This window comes from Oncorhynchus mykiss, chromosome 6 (genome assembly GCF_013265735.2).
Source record: "Oncorhynchus mykiss isolate Arlee chromosome 6, USDA_OmykA_1.1, whole genome shotgun sequence".
Lineage (NCBI taxonomy): Eukaryota > Metazoa > Chordata > Actinopteri > Salmoniformes > Salmonidae > Oncorhynchus > Oncorhynchus mykiss.
Genome location: NC_048570.1, coordinates 96478280 through 96499388, shown reverse-complemented (window position 1 = coordinate 96499388; position 21109 = coordinate 96478280). Strand labels below are relative to the sequence as shown.

The 21109-nt window shown below is 43.4% G+C and overlaps 1 protein-coding gene across 2 annotated transcripts in view; it reads left to right on the top strand.

Annotated features, from left to right (window-relative positions):
* Nucleotides 1-1493: 1493 nt before the first annotated feature.
* Nucleotides 1494-21109, top strand: part of LOC118936668 (low-density lipoprotein receptor-related protein 3-like) — a 79380-nt gene continuing 59764 nt past the window's right edge. For both annotated transcript variants that reach the window (XM_036981673.1, XM_036981672.1), the window contains exon 1: nucleotides 1494-2229. In XM_036981673.1, the coding sequence (XP_036837568.1) occupies nucleotides 2154-2229 (76 nt within the window). In that variant the 5' untranslated portion in view covers nucleotides 1494-2153. The remainder of the gene's footprint in view (nucleotides 2230-21109) is intronic.

Sequence of the window (21109 nt, the reverse complement as noted above, 5' to 3'; positions counted from 1 at the left end):
GAGGCTATATACAAGCTGGGCACGCCCCCCTGAACACGCCCCACTGAGATATACAGGGGCACGCCCCCCTGAGATATACAGGGGCACGCCCCCCTGAACACGCCCCTCTGCGCGCGCCCCCCTGAGATATACAGGGGCACGCCCCCCTGAGATATACAGGGGCACGCCCCCCTGAGATATACAGGGGCACGCCCCCCTGAACACGCCCCTCTGCGCACGCCCCCCTGAGCACGCCCCCCTGAGCACGCCCCCCTGAGCGCGCCCCCCTGAGCGCGCCCCCCTGAGATATACAGGGGCACGCCCCACTGAGCACGCACCCCTGAGCACGCCCCCCTGAGAGGCCCCCGTGTTGAGGATCAGCGTGCAGATGTGTAGTTACCTACCCTTACCACCTGGGGGACGGCCCGTCAGGAAGTCCAGGATCCAGTTGCAGAGGGAGGTGTTTAGTCCCAGGGTCATTAGGCCAACGATTACACTGAATACTTCTACGGAGAGCGTTATAGCTGCAGGACTCAGAGTGTTTACAAAGCAAACAGTCAGAGTAAGTCTCTTTACAAAGCAAACAGCCACAGTAAGTCTCTTTACAAAGCAAACAGCCACAGTGATCGTCGGTGTCCACATCACTAACAAACTATGGGTCTTCAGATCCTCAAAAAGTTCTACAGCTGCACCATCAAGAGCATCCTGACCGGGTGCATCACCGCCTGGTATGGCAAATGCTCGGCATCCGACCGTAAGGCGCTACAGAGGGTAGTGGGAACGGCCCAGTACATCACCGGGGACAAGCTTCCTGCCATCCAGGACCTCTATACCAGGATGTGTCAGAGGAAAACCCAAAACATTGTCAAAGACTCCAGCCACCCCAGTCATAGATTGTTTTCTCAAACCATAAGACTGCTGAACGGGACTGCTTGAATCAAGTGTCTATCTGGACTATTTGCATTTATTTCCCCCCACTGCTGTCATTCACTGTTTATTATCTATGTGTAACAGTATATCTTTAGACCGTTCCCTCGCTCCGACCTGGGCGCGAACCTGGGACGCTCTGCACACGTCAACAGTCCCGCTCGAAGCATCGTTACCGATTTGAAACGCAATTTAGCGCGCACCACCGCTAACTAGCTAACCGTTTCACATCCGTTACATATGCTTAGTCTCTACCCCTTACCTACATGTACATATTACCTCAATTACCTCGACTAACCTGCACCACCTCGGTACCTGTACCCCCTGTGTATATTCTCCTGGTTGTTCTTTTATTGTGTTTATCTAGTAAATATTTTCTTAACTGTCATTTAAAAAAAAACAACCTCATTGTTAGTTAAGGGCTTGTCAGTAAGCATTACACTGTAAGGTTTATTGTTTTATTAGGCGCATGTGACAAATAAAAATGTATTTTATTTTTTATTTTAATAGAATCACTGGTGCGAATATGCAATAGCACCATCCGGCCTTTCGGGGTCAGGATTTGACGACAACATTATAACGACGTATTCAATGAAGACCTCTCTGCACGGGATGGGGAAAAAACATTATTCAATTCAAAGAAGGATCTACTCGGCATACCAAACTGCAGCGACCGCAAAAACTAGGATTTGGGTTTAATTTAAATAGGACAGACAACGCGTAACTGCACGGTAAATGATCACTGCACCATTGTCCACTTTCATGCACAGGATAGTGCCTAAAGGGAGATGAAAATAGTCGGCTGTGGACGGAGAATAAATAACAGCTATAAACACCGAACAGTCCAAACCGAAATAAAGGACGGGACTGTGTCGTAAGTGCACTGCCGACGTGTCTTTCTCTTTCTGTCTCACAAACGCAGAGACTTTTCCCTTCCTTTAGGATATAAATCAACGCGGAAACCAAACGAGCCATTGAAGCAGAGACCGACGATGTACGATTCACATCTCCTCTTTTCCCTGTATCACATTGTCCTAGTGGGCTGCCTCTGAGTAGCGTATGAAGCTTCTTCTTTTTGCGCTACAAACACAATTTACCCACGTCCTAGTTTATTTATTTTTTTTATACAGAGAGGGGACTTGAGTTCATGACATCTGCAAAGGTCACGGAAGATATTCGGAGGCTATTGCTACAGATGTTACGGAAATTACCCCCAAGATGACAAAAGAACGAGCTGGGCTGCTGGAATGATGGATCGGATTGGAGCGCCGGGGCTTCTCCTGGTCATATGGATATTAATACGGTTCGCTTCGGTCTGTGTCGGTCAGTACTCTTATTTAGACATATTACTTTTTTCTTGTTGTTCAATTTGAATGTTTTCTGATACTCTACCTGTTTCCCGTTGGATAATATTCTGTATTGATCTAAAACTTTGTCATATTTTACAAAACCACGTCATTTTAAATCACGTGTTGTCCTGCTGCATTTGGTCACAGACTCCGTTCTTCATTTCCTTCATCTATTTACACAGACTATTAATGCTCATCTGAGTTAGGTGATGGTTCGGCTACTTCTACAGGCAGAACCAGAACCAGAACCGGACAGTGTGGGTGTTAATAGTATTGGAATGTTGTGTGCTTCCCTAGAGATGGATCATCGTTGCCATGGTGGCTGTCGTTGTGGGTCATCTGCAACATGTACCATGACGGGCTTTCATTGATTTCTACTGAGAAATGATAGTCTTAGTTTGTAAACATGGGTTCTCCTGTCAGTTGATGGTGTTATGTGCAAACACTCACGCACGCACACACACACACACACACGCACACACACACCAAAACTCAGCATCGATACAGCGGACCCTCTGGCTATCTGCATTACATCATCGTGCCCAGCGTCAATCCCTTAATGTATTGCTCTAGTGCAGATGAAAACAGGGCCAGCCCACAGACACAGAGCAGAGGATAGTCTGGCTACAAGCCAGCTCACAGACACAGAGCAGAGGGTCGTCTGGCTACGAGCCAGCCCACAGACACAGCAGAGGATCGTCTGGCTACAAGCCAGCTCACAGACACAGAGCAGAGGGTCGTCTGGCTACGAGCCAGCCCACAGACACAGCAGAGGATCGTCTGGCTACAAGCCAGCTCACAGACACAGAGCAGAGGATTGTCTGGCTACGAGCCAGCCCACAGACACAGCAGAGGATCGTCTGGCTACAAGCCAGCCCACAGACACAGAGCAGAGGATCGTCTGGCTACGAGCCAGCCCACAGACACAGAGCAGAGGATCGTCTGGCTACGAGCCAGCCCACAGACACAGAGCAGAGGGTCGTCAGGCTACGAGCCAGCCCACAGACACAGCAGAGGATCGTCTGGCTACAAGCCAGCCCACAGACACAGAGCAGAGGATCGTCTGGCTACGAGCCAGCCCACAGAGCAGAGGATAGTCTGGCTACGAGCCAGCCCACAGAGCAGAGGATAGTCTGGCTACGAGCCAGCCCACAGAGCAGAGGATCGTCTGGCTACGAGCCAGCCCACAGAGCAGAGGATAGTCTGGCTACGAGCCAGCCCACAGAGCAGAGGATAGTCTGGCTACGAGCCAGCCCACAGAGCAGAGGATAGTCTGGCTACGAGCCAGCCCACAGACACAGAGCAGAGGGTCGTCAGGCTACGAGCCAGCCCACAGACACAGAGCAGAGGGTCGTCAGGCTACGAGCCAGCCCACAGACACAGAGCAGAGAACAGTCTGGCTACAAGCCAGCCCACAGAGTTGGCATTTTTCCGATAGAGCCTCAGTAATGTTAGTGTAAGTCAAATGATTATCAGGAAAAACAACACAGATATTTGAATACGTCTACAGGTGACTGTATTGAAACTTAATGCCAGAGGAAACACAAGCAGAACCCAAAGACAATATCGCATTGAAAGATGAATCCTCTGTATATGTTTATTATAGTGTAATGATTAGCCACTCAGCTACTATGGTCGATCTCTGTCTGAGCAGACATCTTCCTTCCTCTGCTACCTCAGGAGGCTGCTGCCACGCCCCCATCCCCTCCCCTCCTCACCTTCCTCCCCCTCCTCCCTCCTCCTTCTCCTCCCCCTCCTCCTCCCCCCCCTCCCTCCACCTCCTCCTCCCTCCTCCTTCTCCTCCCCCTCCTCCATCCTCCTCCCCCTCCTCCTCCCCCTCCTCCCTCCTCCTCCTCCTTCTCCTCCCTCCTCCTCCCCCTCCTCCCTCCCCCTCTTCCTTCTCCCCCCCCCCCCCCCCCCCTCATCCTCCCTCACCCTCCCCCCCCCATCCTCCTCCCTCCTCCTCCCCCTCCTCCCTCCCCCTCCTACTCCTCTCCAGTCCCATGGGGCCCCTGGTTCCAGAGGTGGAGGTGTGAACTGAAGGGATCATTATGGAGCTACAGAGTGGTGTGTGTGTGTCTGTGTCTGTGTGTGTGTGTGTCTGTGTGTGTGTGTCTGTGTGTGTGGAGAGAGAGTGGGTGTAGACCTGTAGTTTGTTCCCTCTCTTTACCTGTCACACTAAAGAGGCCTCCTAACCCCCTACTCATTTCCCTCCTCCTCCTTTCCCTCCTCCTCCTTCCTACAGGAGCAGATATAGAGAGGCTTGTTCCTACCTTATTAGGAGGCAACCTCTTACCTCCACAAAGGGCTGTTTTCTTTATCTGCAAATTATAGACCGTAACTGAAGCAGAGACAGGATGCTGACAACCGTTGTGTTCAAAGTTAGAACCTGGTGTTTTCATTGGAAGTCCTCTAGCATCTCTGCTTTACAGGTGAGCTGATCATCAGAGTAAAAATCACCTTATAAATGATGAATAAATATCACTGTCCTCTCTGTTGTCATATATTAACTATCACTGTCCTCTCTGTTGTCATATATTAACTATCACTGTCCTCTCTGTTGTCATATATTAACTATCACTGTCCTCTCTGTGGTCATATATTAACTATCACTGTCCGCTCTGTGGTCATATATTACCTATCACTGTCCTCTCTGTGGTCATATATTAACTATCACTGTCCTCTCTGTGGTCATATATTAACTATCACTGTCCTCTCTGTTGTCATATATTAACTATCACTGTCCTCTCTGTGGTCATATATTACCTATCACTGTCCTCTCTGTGGTCATATATTACCTATCACTGTCCTCTCTGTGGTCATATATTAACTATCACTGTCCTCTCTGTGGTCATATATTAACTATCACTGTCCTCTCTGTGGTCATATATTAACTATCACTGTCCTCTCTGTGGTCATATATTAACTATCACTGTCCTCTCTGTGGTCATATATTAACTATCACTGTCCTCTCTGTTGTCATATATTAACTATCACTGTCCTCTCTGTGGTCATATATTAACTATCACTGTCCTCTCTGTTGTCATATATTAACTATCACTGTCCTCTCTGTGGTCATATATTAACTATCACTGTCCTCTCTGTTGTCATATATTAACTATCACTGTCCTCTCTGTGGTCATATATTAACTATCACTGTCCTCTCTGTCCTACTGTAGTGTTTACTACATCACCATGTGTCCTGTAGTGTTTACTACATCACCATGTGTCTCTGTAGTGTTTACTACATCACCATGTGTCCTGTAGTGTTTACTACATCACCATGTGTCTCTGGTCCTGTAGTGTTTACTACATCACCATGTTTCTCTGTAGTGTTTACTACATCACCATGTGTCCTGTAGTGTTTACTACATCACCATGTGTCCTGTAGTGTTTACTACATCACCATGTGTCTCTGTAGTGTTTACTACATCACCATGTGTCTCTGGTCCTGTAGTGTTTACTACATCACCATGTGTCTCTGTAGTGTTTACTACATCACCATGTGTCTCTGGTCCTGTAGTGTTTACTACATCACCATGTGTCTCTAGTCCTGTAGTGTTTACTACATCACCATGTGTCCTGTAGTGTTTACTACATCACCATGTAGTCCTGTAGTGTTTACTACATCACCATGTGTCTCTAGTCCTGTAGTGTTTACTACATCACCATGTGTCCTGTAGTGTTTACTACATCACCATGTGTCCTGTAGTGTTTACTACATCACCATGTGTCTCTGTAGTGTTTACTACATCACCATGTGTCTCTAGTCCTGTAGTGTTTACTACATCACCATGTGTCCTGTAGTGTTTACTACATCACCATGTGTCCTGTAGTGTTTACTACATCACCATGTGTCTCTGTAGTGTTTACTACATCACCATGTGTCTCTGTAGTGTTTACTACATCACCATGTGTCCTGTAGTGTTTACTACATCACCATGTGTCCTGTAGTGTTTACTACATCACCATGTGTCTCTGTAGTGTTTACTACATCACCATGTGTCTCTGTAGTGTTTACTACATCACCATGTGTCTCTGTAGTGTTTACTACATCACCATGTGTCCTGTAGTGTTTACTACATCACCATGTTTCTCTGTAGTGTTTACTACATCACCATGTAGTCCTGTAGTGTTTACTACATCACCATGTGTCTCTGTAGTGTTTACTACATCACCATGTGTCTCTGTAGTGTTTACTACATCACCATGTGTCTCTGTAGTGTTTACTACATCACCATGTAGTCCTGTAGTGTTTACTACATCACCATGTGTCCTGTAGTGTTTACTACATCACCATGTGTCTCTGTAGTGTTTACTACATCACCATGTGTCCTGTAGTGTTTACTACATCACCATGTGTCCTGTAGTGTTTACTACATCACCATGTGTCTCTGTAGTGTTTACTACATCACCATGTGTCTCTGTAGTGTTTACTACATCACCATGTGTCTCTGTAGTGTTTACTACATCACCATGTGTCTCTGTAGTGTTTACTACATCACCATGTAGTCCTGTAGTGTTTACTACATCACCATGTGTCTCTGTAGTGTTTACTACATCATCATGTGTCTCTGTAGTGTTTACTACATCACCATGTGTCCTGTAGTGTTTACTACATCACCATGTGTCTCTGTAGTGTTTACTACATCACCATGTGTCCTGTAGTGTTTACTACATCACCATGTGTCTCTAGTCCTGTAGTGTTTACTACATCACCATGTGTCTCTGTAGTGTTTACTACATCACCATGTGTCTCTGTAGTGTTTACTACATCACCATGTGTCTCTGTAGTGTTTACTACATCACCATGTGTCTCTGTAGTGTTTACTACATCACCATGTGTCCTGTAGTGTTTACTACATCACCATGTGTCTCTAGTCCTGTAGTGTTTACTACATCACCATGTGTCTCTGTAGTGTTTACTACATCACCATGTGTCTATGTAGTGTTTACTACATCACCATGTGTCTCTGTAGTGTTTACTACATCACCATGTAGTCCTGTAGTGTTTACTACATCACCATGTGTCTCTGTAGTGTTTACTACATCACCATGTGTCTCTGTAGTGTTTACTACATCACCATGTAGTCCTGTAGTGTTTACTACATCACCATGTGTCCTGTAGTGTTTACTACATCACCATGTGTCTCTGTAGTGTTTACTACATCACCATGTGTCTCTGTAGTGTTTACTACATCACCATGTGTCTCTGTAGTGTTTACTACATCACCATGTGTCTCTGTAGTGTTTACTACATCACCATGTGTCCTGTAGTGTTTACTACATCACCATGTGTCTCTGTAGTGTTTACTACATCACCATATGTCCTGCAGTGTTTACTACATCACCATGTGTCTCTGGTCCTGTAGTGTTTACTACATCACCATGTGTCTCTGTAGTGTTTACTACATCACCATGTGTCCTGTAGTGTTTACTACATCACCATGTGTCTCTGTAGTGTTTACTACATCACCATGTGTCTCTGTAGTGTTTACTACATCACCATGTGTCTCTGTAGTGTTTACTACATCACCATGTGTCTCTGTAGTGTTTACTACATCACCATGTGTCTCTGTAGTGTTTACTACATCACCATGTGTCTCTGTAGTGTTTACTACATCACCATGTGTCTCTGTAGTGTTTACTACATCACCATGTGTCTCTGTAGTGTTTACTACATCACCATGTGTCCTGTAGTGTTTACTACATCACCATGTGTCTCTGTAGTGTTTACTACATCACCATGTGTCCTGTAGTGTTTACTACATCACCATGTGTCTCTAGTCCTGTAGTGTTTACTACATCACCATGTGTCTCTGTAGTGTTTACTACATCACCATGTGTCTCTGTAGTGTTTACTACATCACCATGTGTCTCTGTAGTGTTTACTACATCACCATGTGTCTCTGTAGTGTTTACTACATCACCATGTGTCTCTGTAGTGTTTACTACATCACCATGTGTCTCTGTAGTGTTTACTACATCACCATGTGTCTCTGTAGTGTTTACTACATCACCATGTGTCTCTGTAGTGTTTACTACATCACCATGTGTCTCTGGTCCTGTAGTGTTTACTACATCACCATGTGTCTCTGTAGTGTTTACTACATCACCATGTGTCCTGTAGTGTTTACTACATCACCATGTGTCTCTGTAGTGTTTACTACATCACCATGTGTCTCTGTAGTGTTTACTACATCACCATGTGTCCTGTAGTGTTTACTACATCACCATGTGTCTCTAGTCCTGTAGTGTTTACTACATCACCATGTGTCTCTGTAGTGTTTACTACATCACCATGTGTCTCTGTAGTGTTTACTACATCACCATGTGTCTCTAGTCCTGTAGTGTTTACTACATCACCATGTGTCTCTAGTCCTGTAGTGTTTACTACATCACCATGTGTCCTGTAGTGTTTACTACATCACCATGTGTCTCTAGTCCTGTAGTGTTTACTACATCACCATGTGTCTCTGTAGTGTTTACTACATCACCATGTGTCTCTGTAGTGTTTACTACATCACCATGTGTCCTGTAGTGTTTACTACATCACCATGTGTCTCTGTAGTGTTTACTACATCACCATGTGTCTCTGTAGTGTTTACTACATCACCATGTGTCCTGTAGTGTTTACTACATCACCATGTGTCCTGTAGTGTTTACTACATCACCATGTGTCTCTGTAGTGTTTACTACATCACCATGTGTCCTGTAGTGTTTACTACATCACCATGTGTCTCTGTAGTGTTTACTACATCATCATGTGTCTCTGTAGTGTTTACTACATCACCATGTGTCCTGTAGTGTTTACTACATCACCATGTGTCCTGTAGTGTTTACTACATCACCATGTGTCTCTGTAGTGTTTACTACATCACCATGTGTCCTGTAGTGTTTACTACATCACCATGTGTCTCTGTAGTGTTTACTACATCACCATGTGTCTCTGTAGTGTTTACTACATCACCATGTGTCTCTGTAGTGTTTACTACATCACCATGTGTCCTGTAGTGTTTACTACATCACCATGTGTCCTGTAGTGTTTACTACATCACCATGTGTCTCTGTAGTGTTTACTACATCACCATGTGTCCTGTAGTGTTTACTACATCACCATGTGTCCTGTAGTGTTTACTACATCACCATGTGTCTCAGTTCAGATCAGTCTAATGGTTTTGTTCATTGATTTTGACCAATATGTACCTTGAAGCTGCGCTGTGTGTGTGTGTGTGTGTGTGTGTGTGTGTGTGTGTGTGCGTGCGTGAGACTGATCTGCGCTGTGTGTGTGTGTGTATATATGTGTGTATATATGTTTGTGTGTGTATGTGTGTGTGTGTGTGTGTGTGTTCGATGCCCTTTCTCCTCCAGGGTGAGAGACAATTAATGAGATGGATATTTTCAGCACCTGGTGCACTGCAGATTGAAGAAATGTAAATAGAGAATTCAGAGAGAGAGAGAGAGAGAGAGAGAGGGGAGGAAGTGTGAGAGAGCTAGGGGAAGAGACAGGGAGTGTGTGAGAGAACTCGGAGGAAGAGGGAGGAAGAGAGGGAGAGGAAGAGATGGAGAGGAAGAGAGAGAGGGAGAGGATCAGAGAAAGGGAGGAAGTGTGAGAGAGCTAAGGGAGAGAAAGGGAGTGTGTGAGAGAACTCGGAGGAAGAGGGAGGAAGAGAGGGAGATGGGGAGAGAGAGGAAGATAGACAGAGAGAGAGAGAGAGAGAGAGAGAGAGGTGGAAGAGTGTATTAAAGCTAAGGTGGTGTGAGGTCACTGGGCCCTTCCTCTCTTCCTTTCCATGTCTTTGAAGCAGGGGCTTGTGGGGAACGCAGTCCTGGTCCTGATAAGAGGCTCTTCAAACAAACACAGAAAGTATTCAGACCCCACGACTTTTCCCACATTTTGTTACATTATAGACTTATTCTAAAATTCATGAAATAGTTTTTTTTCTCATTACTTTACACACAATACCCCATAATGACAAAGCAAAAACAGGTTTTTATAAATTCTTGCTAATAATAATAATAATACCTTTTTTTTAATGAAGTATCACATTTCCATCAGTATTCAGACCCTTTACTCAGTACTTTGTTGAAGCACCTTTGGCAGCGATTACAACCTGGAGTGTTCTTCTTCGGTATGACGCTACAAGCTTGGCACAAATGTATTTGAGGAGTTTATCCCATTCTTTGCTGCAAAGGTATTTTCTCCATAGATGTTTGATCGGATTCAAGTCCGGGTTCTGGCTGGGCCAGTTAAGTACATTCAGAGACTTGTCCCGAAGCCACTCCTGTTTTATCTTGGCTATGTGCTTAGTGTCGTTGTCCTGTTGGAAGGTGAACCTTCGCCCCAGTCGGAGGTCCTGAACGCTCTGGAGCAGGTACTACATAAATCATCACGTTTTCATCAAGGATCTCTCTGTACTTTTCTACCTTCATATTTCCCTCAATTCTGACTAGTCTCCCAGTCCCCACAGCATGATGCTGCCACCACCATGCTTCACCGTAGGGATGGTGCCAGGTTTCCTCCAGACGTGAAGCTAGGCATTCAGGCCAAAGAGTTCAATCTTGATTACATCAGACCAGAGAATCTTGTTTCTCATGGTTTGAGAGTCTTTAGGTGCCTTTTGGCAAATTCAAAGTGGGCTGTCATGTGCCTTTTACTGAGGAGTGGCTTCCGTCTGGCCACTCTACCATAAAGGCCTGATTGGTGGAGTGCTGCAGAGATGGTTGTCCTTCTGGAAGGTTCTCCCATCTCCACAGAGGACCTCTGAAGCTCTGTCAGAGTGACCATCGGATTCTTGGTCACCTCCCTGACCAAGGCCCTTCTCCCTGATTACTCAGTTTAGCTTGGCGACCAGCTCTAGGAAGAGTCTTGGTGGTTCCAAACTTCTTCCATTTAAGAATGATGGAGGGCACTGTGTTCTTGGGGACCTTCAATGCTGCAGAAATGTGTTGCTACCCTTCCCCAGATCTGTGCCTCGACACCATCCTGTCTCGGAGCTCTACGGACAATTCCTTCGACCTCACGGCTTGGTTTTTGCTCTGACATGCACTGTCAGCTGTGGGACCTTATATAGACAGGTGTGTGCCTTTCCAAATCATGTCCAATCAATTGAATTTACCACAGGTGGACTTCAATCAAGTTGTAGAAACATCTCAAGGATGATCAATGGAAACAGGATGCACCTGAGCTCAATTTCAAGTCTCAAAACAAAGCTTCTGAAAACGAATGTAAATAAGGAACAGACACATGGTGGTATTGAACATGTTGTAGATATGTGGTGGTATTGAACATGTTGTAGATATGTGGTGGTATTGAACATGTTGTGTTGTAGATATGTGGTGGTATTGAACATGTTGTAGATATGGGGTGGTATTGAACATGTTGTAGATATGTGGTGGTATTGAACGTGTTGTAGATATGTGGTGGTATTGAACATGTTGTAGATATGTGGTGGTATTGAACATGTTGTGTTGTAGATATGTGGTGGTATAGAACATGTTGTGTTGTAGATATGTGGTGGTATTGAACATGTTGTAGATATGTGGTGGTATTGAACATGTTGTAGATATGTGGTGGTATTGAACATGTTGTGTTGTAGATATGTGGTGGTATTGAACATGTTGTGTTGTAGATATGGGGTGGTATTGAACATGTTGTGTTGTAGATATGTGGTGGTATTGAACGTGTTGTAGATATGTGGTGGTATTGAACATGTTGTAGATATGTGGTGGTATTGAACATGTTGTAGATATGTGGTGGTATTGAACATGTTGTAGATATGTGGTGGTATTGAACATGTTGTAGATATGTGGTGGTATTGAACATGTTGTAGATATGTAGTGGTATTGAACATGTTGTAGATATGTGGTGGTATTGAACATGTTGTAGATATGTGGTGGTATTGAACATGTTGTAGATATGTGGTGGTATTGAACGTGTTGTAGATATGTGGTGGTATTGAACATGTTGTGTTGTAGATATGTGGTGGTATTGAACGTGTTGTAGATATGTGGTGGTATTGAACATGTTGTGTTGTAGATATGTGGTGGTATTGAACATGTTGTGTTGTAGATATGTGGTGGTATTGAACATGTTGTGTTGTAGATATGTGGTGGTATTGAACATGTTGTAGATATGTGGTGGTATTGAACATGTTGTGTTGTAGATATGTGGTGGTATTGAACATGTTGTAGATATGTGGTGGTATTGAACATGTTGTAGATATGGGGTGGTATTGAACGTGTTGTGTTGTAGATATGTGGTGGTATTGAACATGTTGTAGATATGTGGTGGTATTGAACATGTTGTGTTGTAGATATGTGGTGGTATTGAACATGTTGTAGATATGTAGTGGTATTGAACGTGTTGTAGATATGGGGTGGTATTGAACGTGTTGTGTTGTAGATATGTGGTGGTATTGAACATGTTGTAGATATGTGGTGGTATTGAACATGTTGTGTTGTAGATATGTGGTGGTATTGAACATGTTGTAGATATGTGGTGGTATTGAACGTGTTGTGTTGTAGATATGTGGTGGTATTGAACATGTTGTAGATATGTGGTGGTATTGAACGTGTTGTGTTGTAGATATGTGGTGGTATTGAACGTGTTGTGTTGTAGATATGTGGTGGTATTGAACATGTTGTAGATATGTGGTGGTATTGAACATGTTGTAGATATGTGGTGGTATTGAACGTGTTGTAGATATGTGGTGGTATTGAACGTGTTGTAGATATGTGGTGGTATTGAACGTGTTGTAGATATGTGGTGGTATTGAACATGTTGTAGATATGTGGTGGTATTGAACATGTTGTAGATATGTGGTGGTATTGAACATGTTGTAGATATGTGGTGGTATTGAACGTGTTGTGTTGTAGATATGTGGTGGTATTGAACATGTTGTAGATATGTGGAGGTATTGAACATGTTGTAGATATGTGGTGGTATTGAACGTGTTGTGTTGTAGATATGTGGTGGTATTGAACGTGTTGTAGATATGTGGTGGTATTGAACATGTTGTAGATATGTGGTGGTATTGAACATGTTGTAGATATGTGGTGGTATTGAACATGTTGTAGATATGTGGTGGTATTGAACGTGTTGTGTTGTAGATATGTGGTGGTATTGAACGTGTTGTAGATATGTGGTGGTATTGAACGTGTTGTGTTGTAGATATATGGTGGTATTGAACATGTTGTAGATATGTGGTGGTATTGAACATGTTGTAGATATGTGGTGGTATTGAACGTGTTGTAGATATGTGGTGGTATTGAACGTGTTGTAGATATGTGGTGGTATTGAACATGTTGTGTTGTAGATATGTGGTGGTATTGAACATGTTGTGTTGTAGATATGTGGTGGTATTGAACATGTTGTGTTGTAGATATGTGGTGGTATTGAACATGTTGTAGATATGTGGTGGTATTGAACATGTTGTAGATATGTGGTGGTATTGAACATGTTGTGTTGTAGATATGTGGTGGTATTGAACATGTTGTGTTGTAGATATGTGGTGGTATTGAACATGTTGTGTTGTAGATATGTGGTGGTATTGAACATGTTGTAGATATGTGGTGGTATTGAACATGTTGTAGATATGTGGTGGTATTGAACGTGTTGTAGATATGTGGTGGTATTGAACATGTTGTGTTGTAGATATGTGGTGGTATTGAACATGTTGTGTTGTAGATATGTGGTGGTATTGAACATGTTGTGTTGTAGATATGTGGTGGTATTGAACATGTTGTGTTGTAGATATGTGGTGGTATTGAACGTGTTGTAGATATGTGGTGGTATTGAACATGTTGTAGATATGTGGTGGTATTGAACGTGTTGTAGATATGTGGTGGTATTGAACATGTTGTGTTGTAGATATGTGGTGGTATTGAACATGTTGTGTTGTAGATATGTGGTGGTATTGAACGTGTTGTAGATATGTGGTGGTATTGAACATGTTGTAGATATGTGGTGGTATTGAACATGTTGTAGATATGTGGTGGTATTGAACATGTTGTAGATATGTGGTGGTATTGAACATGTTGTAGATATGTGGTGGTATTGAACATGTTGTGTTGTAGATATGTGGTGGTATTGAACATGTTGTGTTGTAGATATGTGGTGGTATTGAACATGTTGTAGATATGTGGTGGTATTGAACATGTTGTGTTGTAGATATGTGGTGGTATTGAACATGTTGTAGATATGTGGTGGTATTGAACATGTTGTGTTGTAGATATGTGGTGGTATTGAACATGTTGTAGATATGTGGTGGTATTGAACATGTTGTAGATATGTGGTGGTATTGAACATGTTGTGTTGTAGATATGTGGTGGTATTGAACATGTTGTAGATATGTGGTGGTATTGAACGTGTTGTAGATATGTGGTGGTATTGAACGTGTTGTAGATATGTGGTGGTATTGAACATGTTGTGTTGTAGATATGTGGTGGTATTGAACATGTTGTAGATATGTGGTGGTATTGAACATGTTGTGTTGTAGATATGTGGTGGTATTGAACATGTTGTAGATATGTGGTGGTATTGAACATGTTGTAGATATGTGGTGGTATTGAACATGTTGTAGATATGTGGTGGTATTGAACGTGTTGTAGATATGTGGTGGTATTGAACATGTTGTGTTGTAGATATGTGGTGGTTTTGAACATGTTGTTGTAGATATGTGGTGGTATTGAACATGTTGTGGATATGTGGTGGTATTGAACATGTTGTGTTGTAGATATGTGGTGGTATTGAACATGTTGTGTTGTAGATATGTGGTGGTATTGAACATTTTGTAGATATGTGGTGGTATTGAACATGTTGTGGATATGTGGTGGTATTGAACATGTTGTAGATATGTGGAGGTATTGAACATGTTGTGTTGTAGATATGTGGTGGTATTGAACATGTTGTAGATATGTGGTGGTATTGAACATGTTGTAGATATGTGGAGGTTTTGAACATGTTGTGTTGTAGATATGTGGTGGTATTGAACATGTTGTAGATATGTGGAGGTATTGAACATGTTGTGTTGTAGATATGTGGTGGTATTGAACATGTTGTGTTGTAGATATGTGGTGGTATTGAACATGTTGTAGATATGTGGTGGTATTGAACATGTTGTGTTGTAGATATGTGGTGGTATTGAACATGTTGTGTTGTAGATATGTGGTGGTATTGAACATGTTGTAGATATGTGGTGGTATTGAACGTGTTGTAGATATGTGGTGGTATTGAACATGTTGTGTTGTAGATATGTGGTGGTATTGAACATGTTGTAGATATGTGGTGGTATTGAACATGTTGTGTTGTAGATATGTGGTGGTATTGAACATGTTGTGTTGTAGATATGTGGAGGTATTGAACATGTTGTAGATATGTGGAGGTATTGAACATGTTGTAGATATGTGGTGGTATTGAACATGTTGTGTTGTAGATATGTGGTGGTATTGAACATGTTGTAGATATGTGGTGGTATTGAACATGTTGTAGATATGTGGTGGTATTGAACATGTTGTAGATATGTGGTGGTATTGAACATGTTGTGTTGTAGATATGTGGTGGTATTGAACATGTTGTGTTGTAGATATGTGGTGGTATTGAACATGTTGTAGATATGTGGAGGTATTGAACATGTTGTGTTGTAGATATGTGGTGGTATTGAACATGTTGTGTTGTAGATATGTGGTGGTATTGAACATGTTGTAGATATGTGGTGGTATTGAACATGTTGTGTTGTAGATATGTGGTGGTATTGAACATGTTGTGTTGTAGATATGTGGTGGTATTGAACATGTTGTAGATATGTGGTGGTGTTGAACATGTTGTAGATATGTGGTGGTATTGAACATGTTGTGTTGTAGATATGTGGTGGTATTGAACATGTTGTAGATATGTGGTGGTATTGAACATGTTGTGTTGTAGATATGTGGTGGTATTGAACATGTTGTGTTGTAGATATGTGGTGGTATTGAACATGTTGTGTTGTAGATATGTGGTGGTATTGAACATGTTGTGTTGTAGATATGTGGTGGTATTGAACATGTTGTGTTGTAGATATGTGGTGGTATTGAACATGTTGTGTTGTAGATATGTGGTGGTATTGAACATGTTGTGTTGTAGATATGTGGTGGTATTGAACGTGTTGTAGATATGTGGTGGTATTGAACATGTTGTAGATATGTGGTGGTATTGAACATGTTGTAGATATGTGGTGGTATTGAACGTATTGTAGATATGTGGTGGTATTGAACATGTTGTAGATATGTGGTGGTATTGAACATGTTGTAGATATGTGGTGGTATTGAACGTGTTGTAGATATGTGGTGGTATTGAACATGTTGTAGATATGTGGTGGTATTGAACGTGTTGTAGATATGTGGTGGTATTGAACATGTTGTGTTGTAGATATGTGGTGGTATTGAACATGTTGTAGATATGTGGTGGTATTGAACGTGTTGTAGATATGTGGTGGTATTGAACATGTTGTGTTGTAGATATGTGGTGGTATTGAACATGTTGTAGATATGTGGTGGTATTGAACATGTTGTGTTGTAGATATGTGGTGGTATTGAACATGTTGTGTTGTAGATATGTGGTGGTATTGAACATGTTGTAGATATGTGGTGGTATTGAACGTGTTGTAGATATGTGGTGGTATTGAACATGTTGTGTTGTAGATATGTGGTGGTATTGAACATGTTGTGTTGTAGATATGTGGTGGTATTGAACGTGTTGTAGATATGTGGTGGTATTGAACATGTTGTGTTGTAGATATGTGGTGGTATTGAACATGTTGTGTTGTAGATATGTGGTGGTATTGAACATGTTGTAGATATGGGGTGGTATTGAACATGTTGTAGATATGTGGTGGTATTGAACATGTTGTGTTGTAGATATGTGGTGGTATTGAACATGTTGTAGATATGTGGTGGTATTGAACATGTTGTAGATATGGGGTGGTATTGAACATGTTGTAGATATGGGGTGGTATTGAACATGTTGTAGATATGTGGTGGTATTGAACATGTTGTAGATATGTGGTGGTATTGAACATGTTGTAGATATGTGGTGGTATTGAACATGTTGTGTTGTAGATATGTGGTGGTATTGAACATGTTGAACAGGAACTAATGGGGATCCATAATAAACCCCAGGAAGAGTAGCTGCTGCCTTGGCAGGAACTAATGGGGATCCATAATAAACCCCAGGAAGAGTAGCTGCTGCCTTGACAGGAACTAATGGGGATCCATAATAAACCCCAGGAAAAGTAGCTGCTGCCTTGACAGGAACTAATGGGGGTCCATAATAAACCCCAGGAAGAGTAGCTGCTGCCTTGGCAGGAACTAATGGGGATCCATAATAAACCCCAGGAAGAGTAGCTGCTGCCTTGGCAGGAACTAATGGGGGTCCATAATAAACCCCAGGAAGAGTAGCTGCTGCCTTGGCAGGAACTAATGGGGATCCATAATAAACCCCAGGAAGAGTAGCTGCTGCCTTGGCAGGAACTAATGGGGGTCCATAATAAACCCCAGGAAGAGTAGCTGCTGCCTTGGCAGGAACTAATGGGGGTCCATAATAAACCCCAGGAAGAGTAGCTGCTGCCTTGGCAGGAACTAATGGGGATCCATAATAAACCCCAGGAAGAGTAGCTGCTGCCTTGGCAGGAACTAATGGGGGTCCATAATAAACCCCAGGAAGAGTAGCTGCTGCCTTGGCAGGAACTAATGGGGGTCCATAATAAACCCCAGGAAGAGTAGCTGCTGCCTTGACAGTAACTAATGGGGATCCATAATAAACCCCAGGAAGAGTAGCTGCTGCCTTGGCAGGAACTAATGGGGATCCATAATAAACCCCAGGAAGAGTAGCTGCTGCCTTGGCAGGAACTAATGGGGATCCATAATAAACCCCAGGAAGAGTAGCTGCTGCCTTGGCAGGAACTAATGGGGATCCATAATAAACCCCAGGAAGAGTAGCTGCTGTCTTGGCAGAAACTAATGGAGATCCATAATAAACCCCAGGAAGAGTAGCTGCTGCCTTGGCAGGAACTAATGGGGATCCATAATAAACCCCAGGAAGAGTAGCTGCTGCCTTGGCAGGAACTAATGGGGATCCATAATAAACCCCAGGAAGAGTAGCTGCTGCCTTGGCAGGAACTAATGGGGATCCATAATAAACCCCAGGAAGAGTAGCTGCTGCCTTGGCAGGAACTAATGGGGATCCATAATAAACCCCAGGAAGAGTAGCTGTTGCCTTGGCAGGAACTAATGGGGATCCATAATAAACCCCAGGAAGAGTAGCTGCTGCCTTGGCAGGAACTAATGGGGATCCATAATAAACCCCAGGAAGAGTAGCTGTTGCCTTGGCAGGAACTAATGGGGATCCATAATAAACCCCAGGAAGAGTAGCTGCTGCCTTGGCAGGAACTAATGGGGACCCATAATAAATCCCAGGAAGAGTAGCTGCTGCCTTGGCAGGAACTAATGGGGATCCATAATAAACCCCAGGAAGAGTAGCTGTTGCCTTGGCAGGAACTAATGGGGATCCATAATAAACCCCAGGAAAAGTAGCTGCTGCCTTGACAGGAACTAATGGGGATCCATAATAAACCCCAGGAAAAGTAGCTGCTGCCTTGACAGGAACTAATGGGGATCCATAATAAACCCCAGGAAAAGTAGCTGCTGCCTTGACAGGAACTAATGGGGATCCATAATAAACCCCAGGAAAAGTAGCTGCTGCCTTGACAGGAACTAATGGGGATCCATAATAAACCCCAGGAAAAGTAGCTGCTGCCTTGACAGGAACTAATGGGGATCCATAATACACCCCAGGAAAAGTAGCTGCTGCCTTGACAGGAACTAATGGGGATCCATAATAAACCCCAGGAAGAGTAGCTGCTGCCTTGGCAGGAACTAATGGGGATCCATAATAAACCCCAGGAAGAGTAGCTGCTGCCTTGGCAGGAACTAATGGGGATCCATAATAAACCCCAGGAAAAGTAGCTGCTGCCTTGGCAGGAACTAATGGGGATCCATAATAAACCCCAGGAAGAGTAGCTGCTGCCTTGACAGGAACTAATGGGGAACCATAATAAACCCCAGGAAGAGTAGCTGCTGCCTTGGCAGGAACTAATGGGGATCCATAATAAACCCCAGGAAAAGTAGCTGCTGCCTTGGCAGGAACTAATGGGGATCCATAATAAACCCCAGGAAGAGTAGCTGCTGCCTTGACAGGAACTAATGGGGATCCATAATAAACCCCAGGAAGAGTAGCTGCTGCCTTGACAGGAACTAATGGGGATCCATAATAAACCCAAGGAAGAGTGGCTGCTGCCTTGGCAGGAACTAATGGGGATCCATAATAAACCCCAGGAAGAGTAGCTGCTGCCTTGGCATGAACTAATGGGGATCCATAATAAACCCCAGGAAGAGTAGCTGCTGCCTTGGCAGGAACTAATGGGGATCCATAATAAACCCCAGGAAGAGTAGCTGAACCAAGGTGTGTTTGAGACAGAATGAGACTGAACCAAGGTGTGTTTGAGACAGAATGAGACTGAACCAAGGTGTGTCAGACAATAAGTAACTTCTTTAGATCCCATATCACCCCACCAGACACACAGACACACAGACACCGGAGACAAGACACACAGACACCAGACACACAGATACCAGACACGCAGACACACAGACACCAGACACACAGACACCAGACGCACAGACACCCTGACACCAGAAACATATCTGTATGTCTCTTGTTGTTACCCACTGTGCCACCAGAAACAGGATGTTGTTACCCACTGTGCCACCAGAAACAGGATGTTGTTACCCACTGTGACACCAGAAACAGGATGTGGTTACCCACTGTGTCACCAGAAACAGGATGTGGTTACCCACTGTGCCACCAGAAACAGGATGTTGTTACCCACTGTGCCACCAGAAACAGGATGTTGTTACCCACTGTGTCACCAGAAACAGGATGTGGTTACCCACTGTGTCACCAGAAACAGGATGTGGTTACCCACTGTGTCACCAGAAACAGGATGTTGTTACCCACTGTGTCACCAGAAACAGGATGTTGTTACCCAATGTGACACCAGAAACAGGATGTTATTACCCACTGTGTCACCAGAATACATTAGAAACAGGACGTTGTTACCCACTGTGACACCAGAAACAGGATGTTGTTACCCAATGTGACACCAGAAACAGGATGTTATTACCCACTGTGTCACCAGAATACATTAGAATCAGGATGTTGTTACCCACTGTGTCACCAGAATACATTAGAAACAGGATGTTGTTACCCACTGTGTCACCAGAATACATTAGAAACAGGATGTTGTTACCTTCTGTGTCACCAGAAACAGGATGTTGTTACCCACTGTGTCACCAGAAACAGGATGTTGTTACCTTCTGTGTCACCAGAATACATTAGAAACAGGACGTTGTTACCCACTGTGACACCAGAAACAGGATGTTATTACCCACTGTGTCACCAGAATACATTAGAAACAGGATGTTGTTACCCACTGTGTCACCAGAATACATTAGAAACAGGATGTTGTTACCCACTATGACACCAGAATACATTAGAAACAGGATGTTGTTACCCACTGTGACACCAGAAACAGGATGTTGTTACCCACTGTGTCACCAGAATACATTAGAAACAGGATGTTGTTACCCACTGTGTCACCAGAATACATTAGAAACAGGATGTTGTTACCCACTGTGTCACCAGAAACAGGATGTTGTTACCCACTGTGTCACCAGAAACAGGATGTTATTACCCACTGTGTCACCAGAATACATTAGAAACAGGATGTTGTTACCCACTGTGTCACCAGAAACAGGAT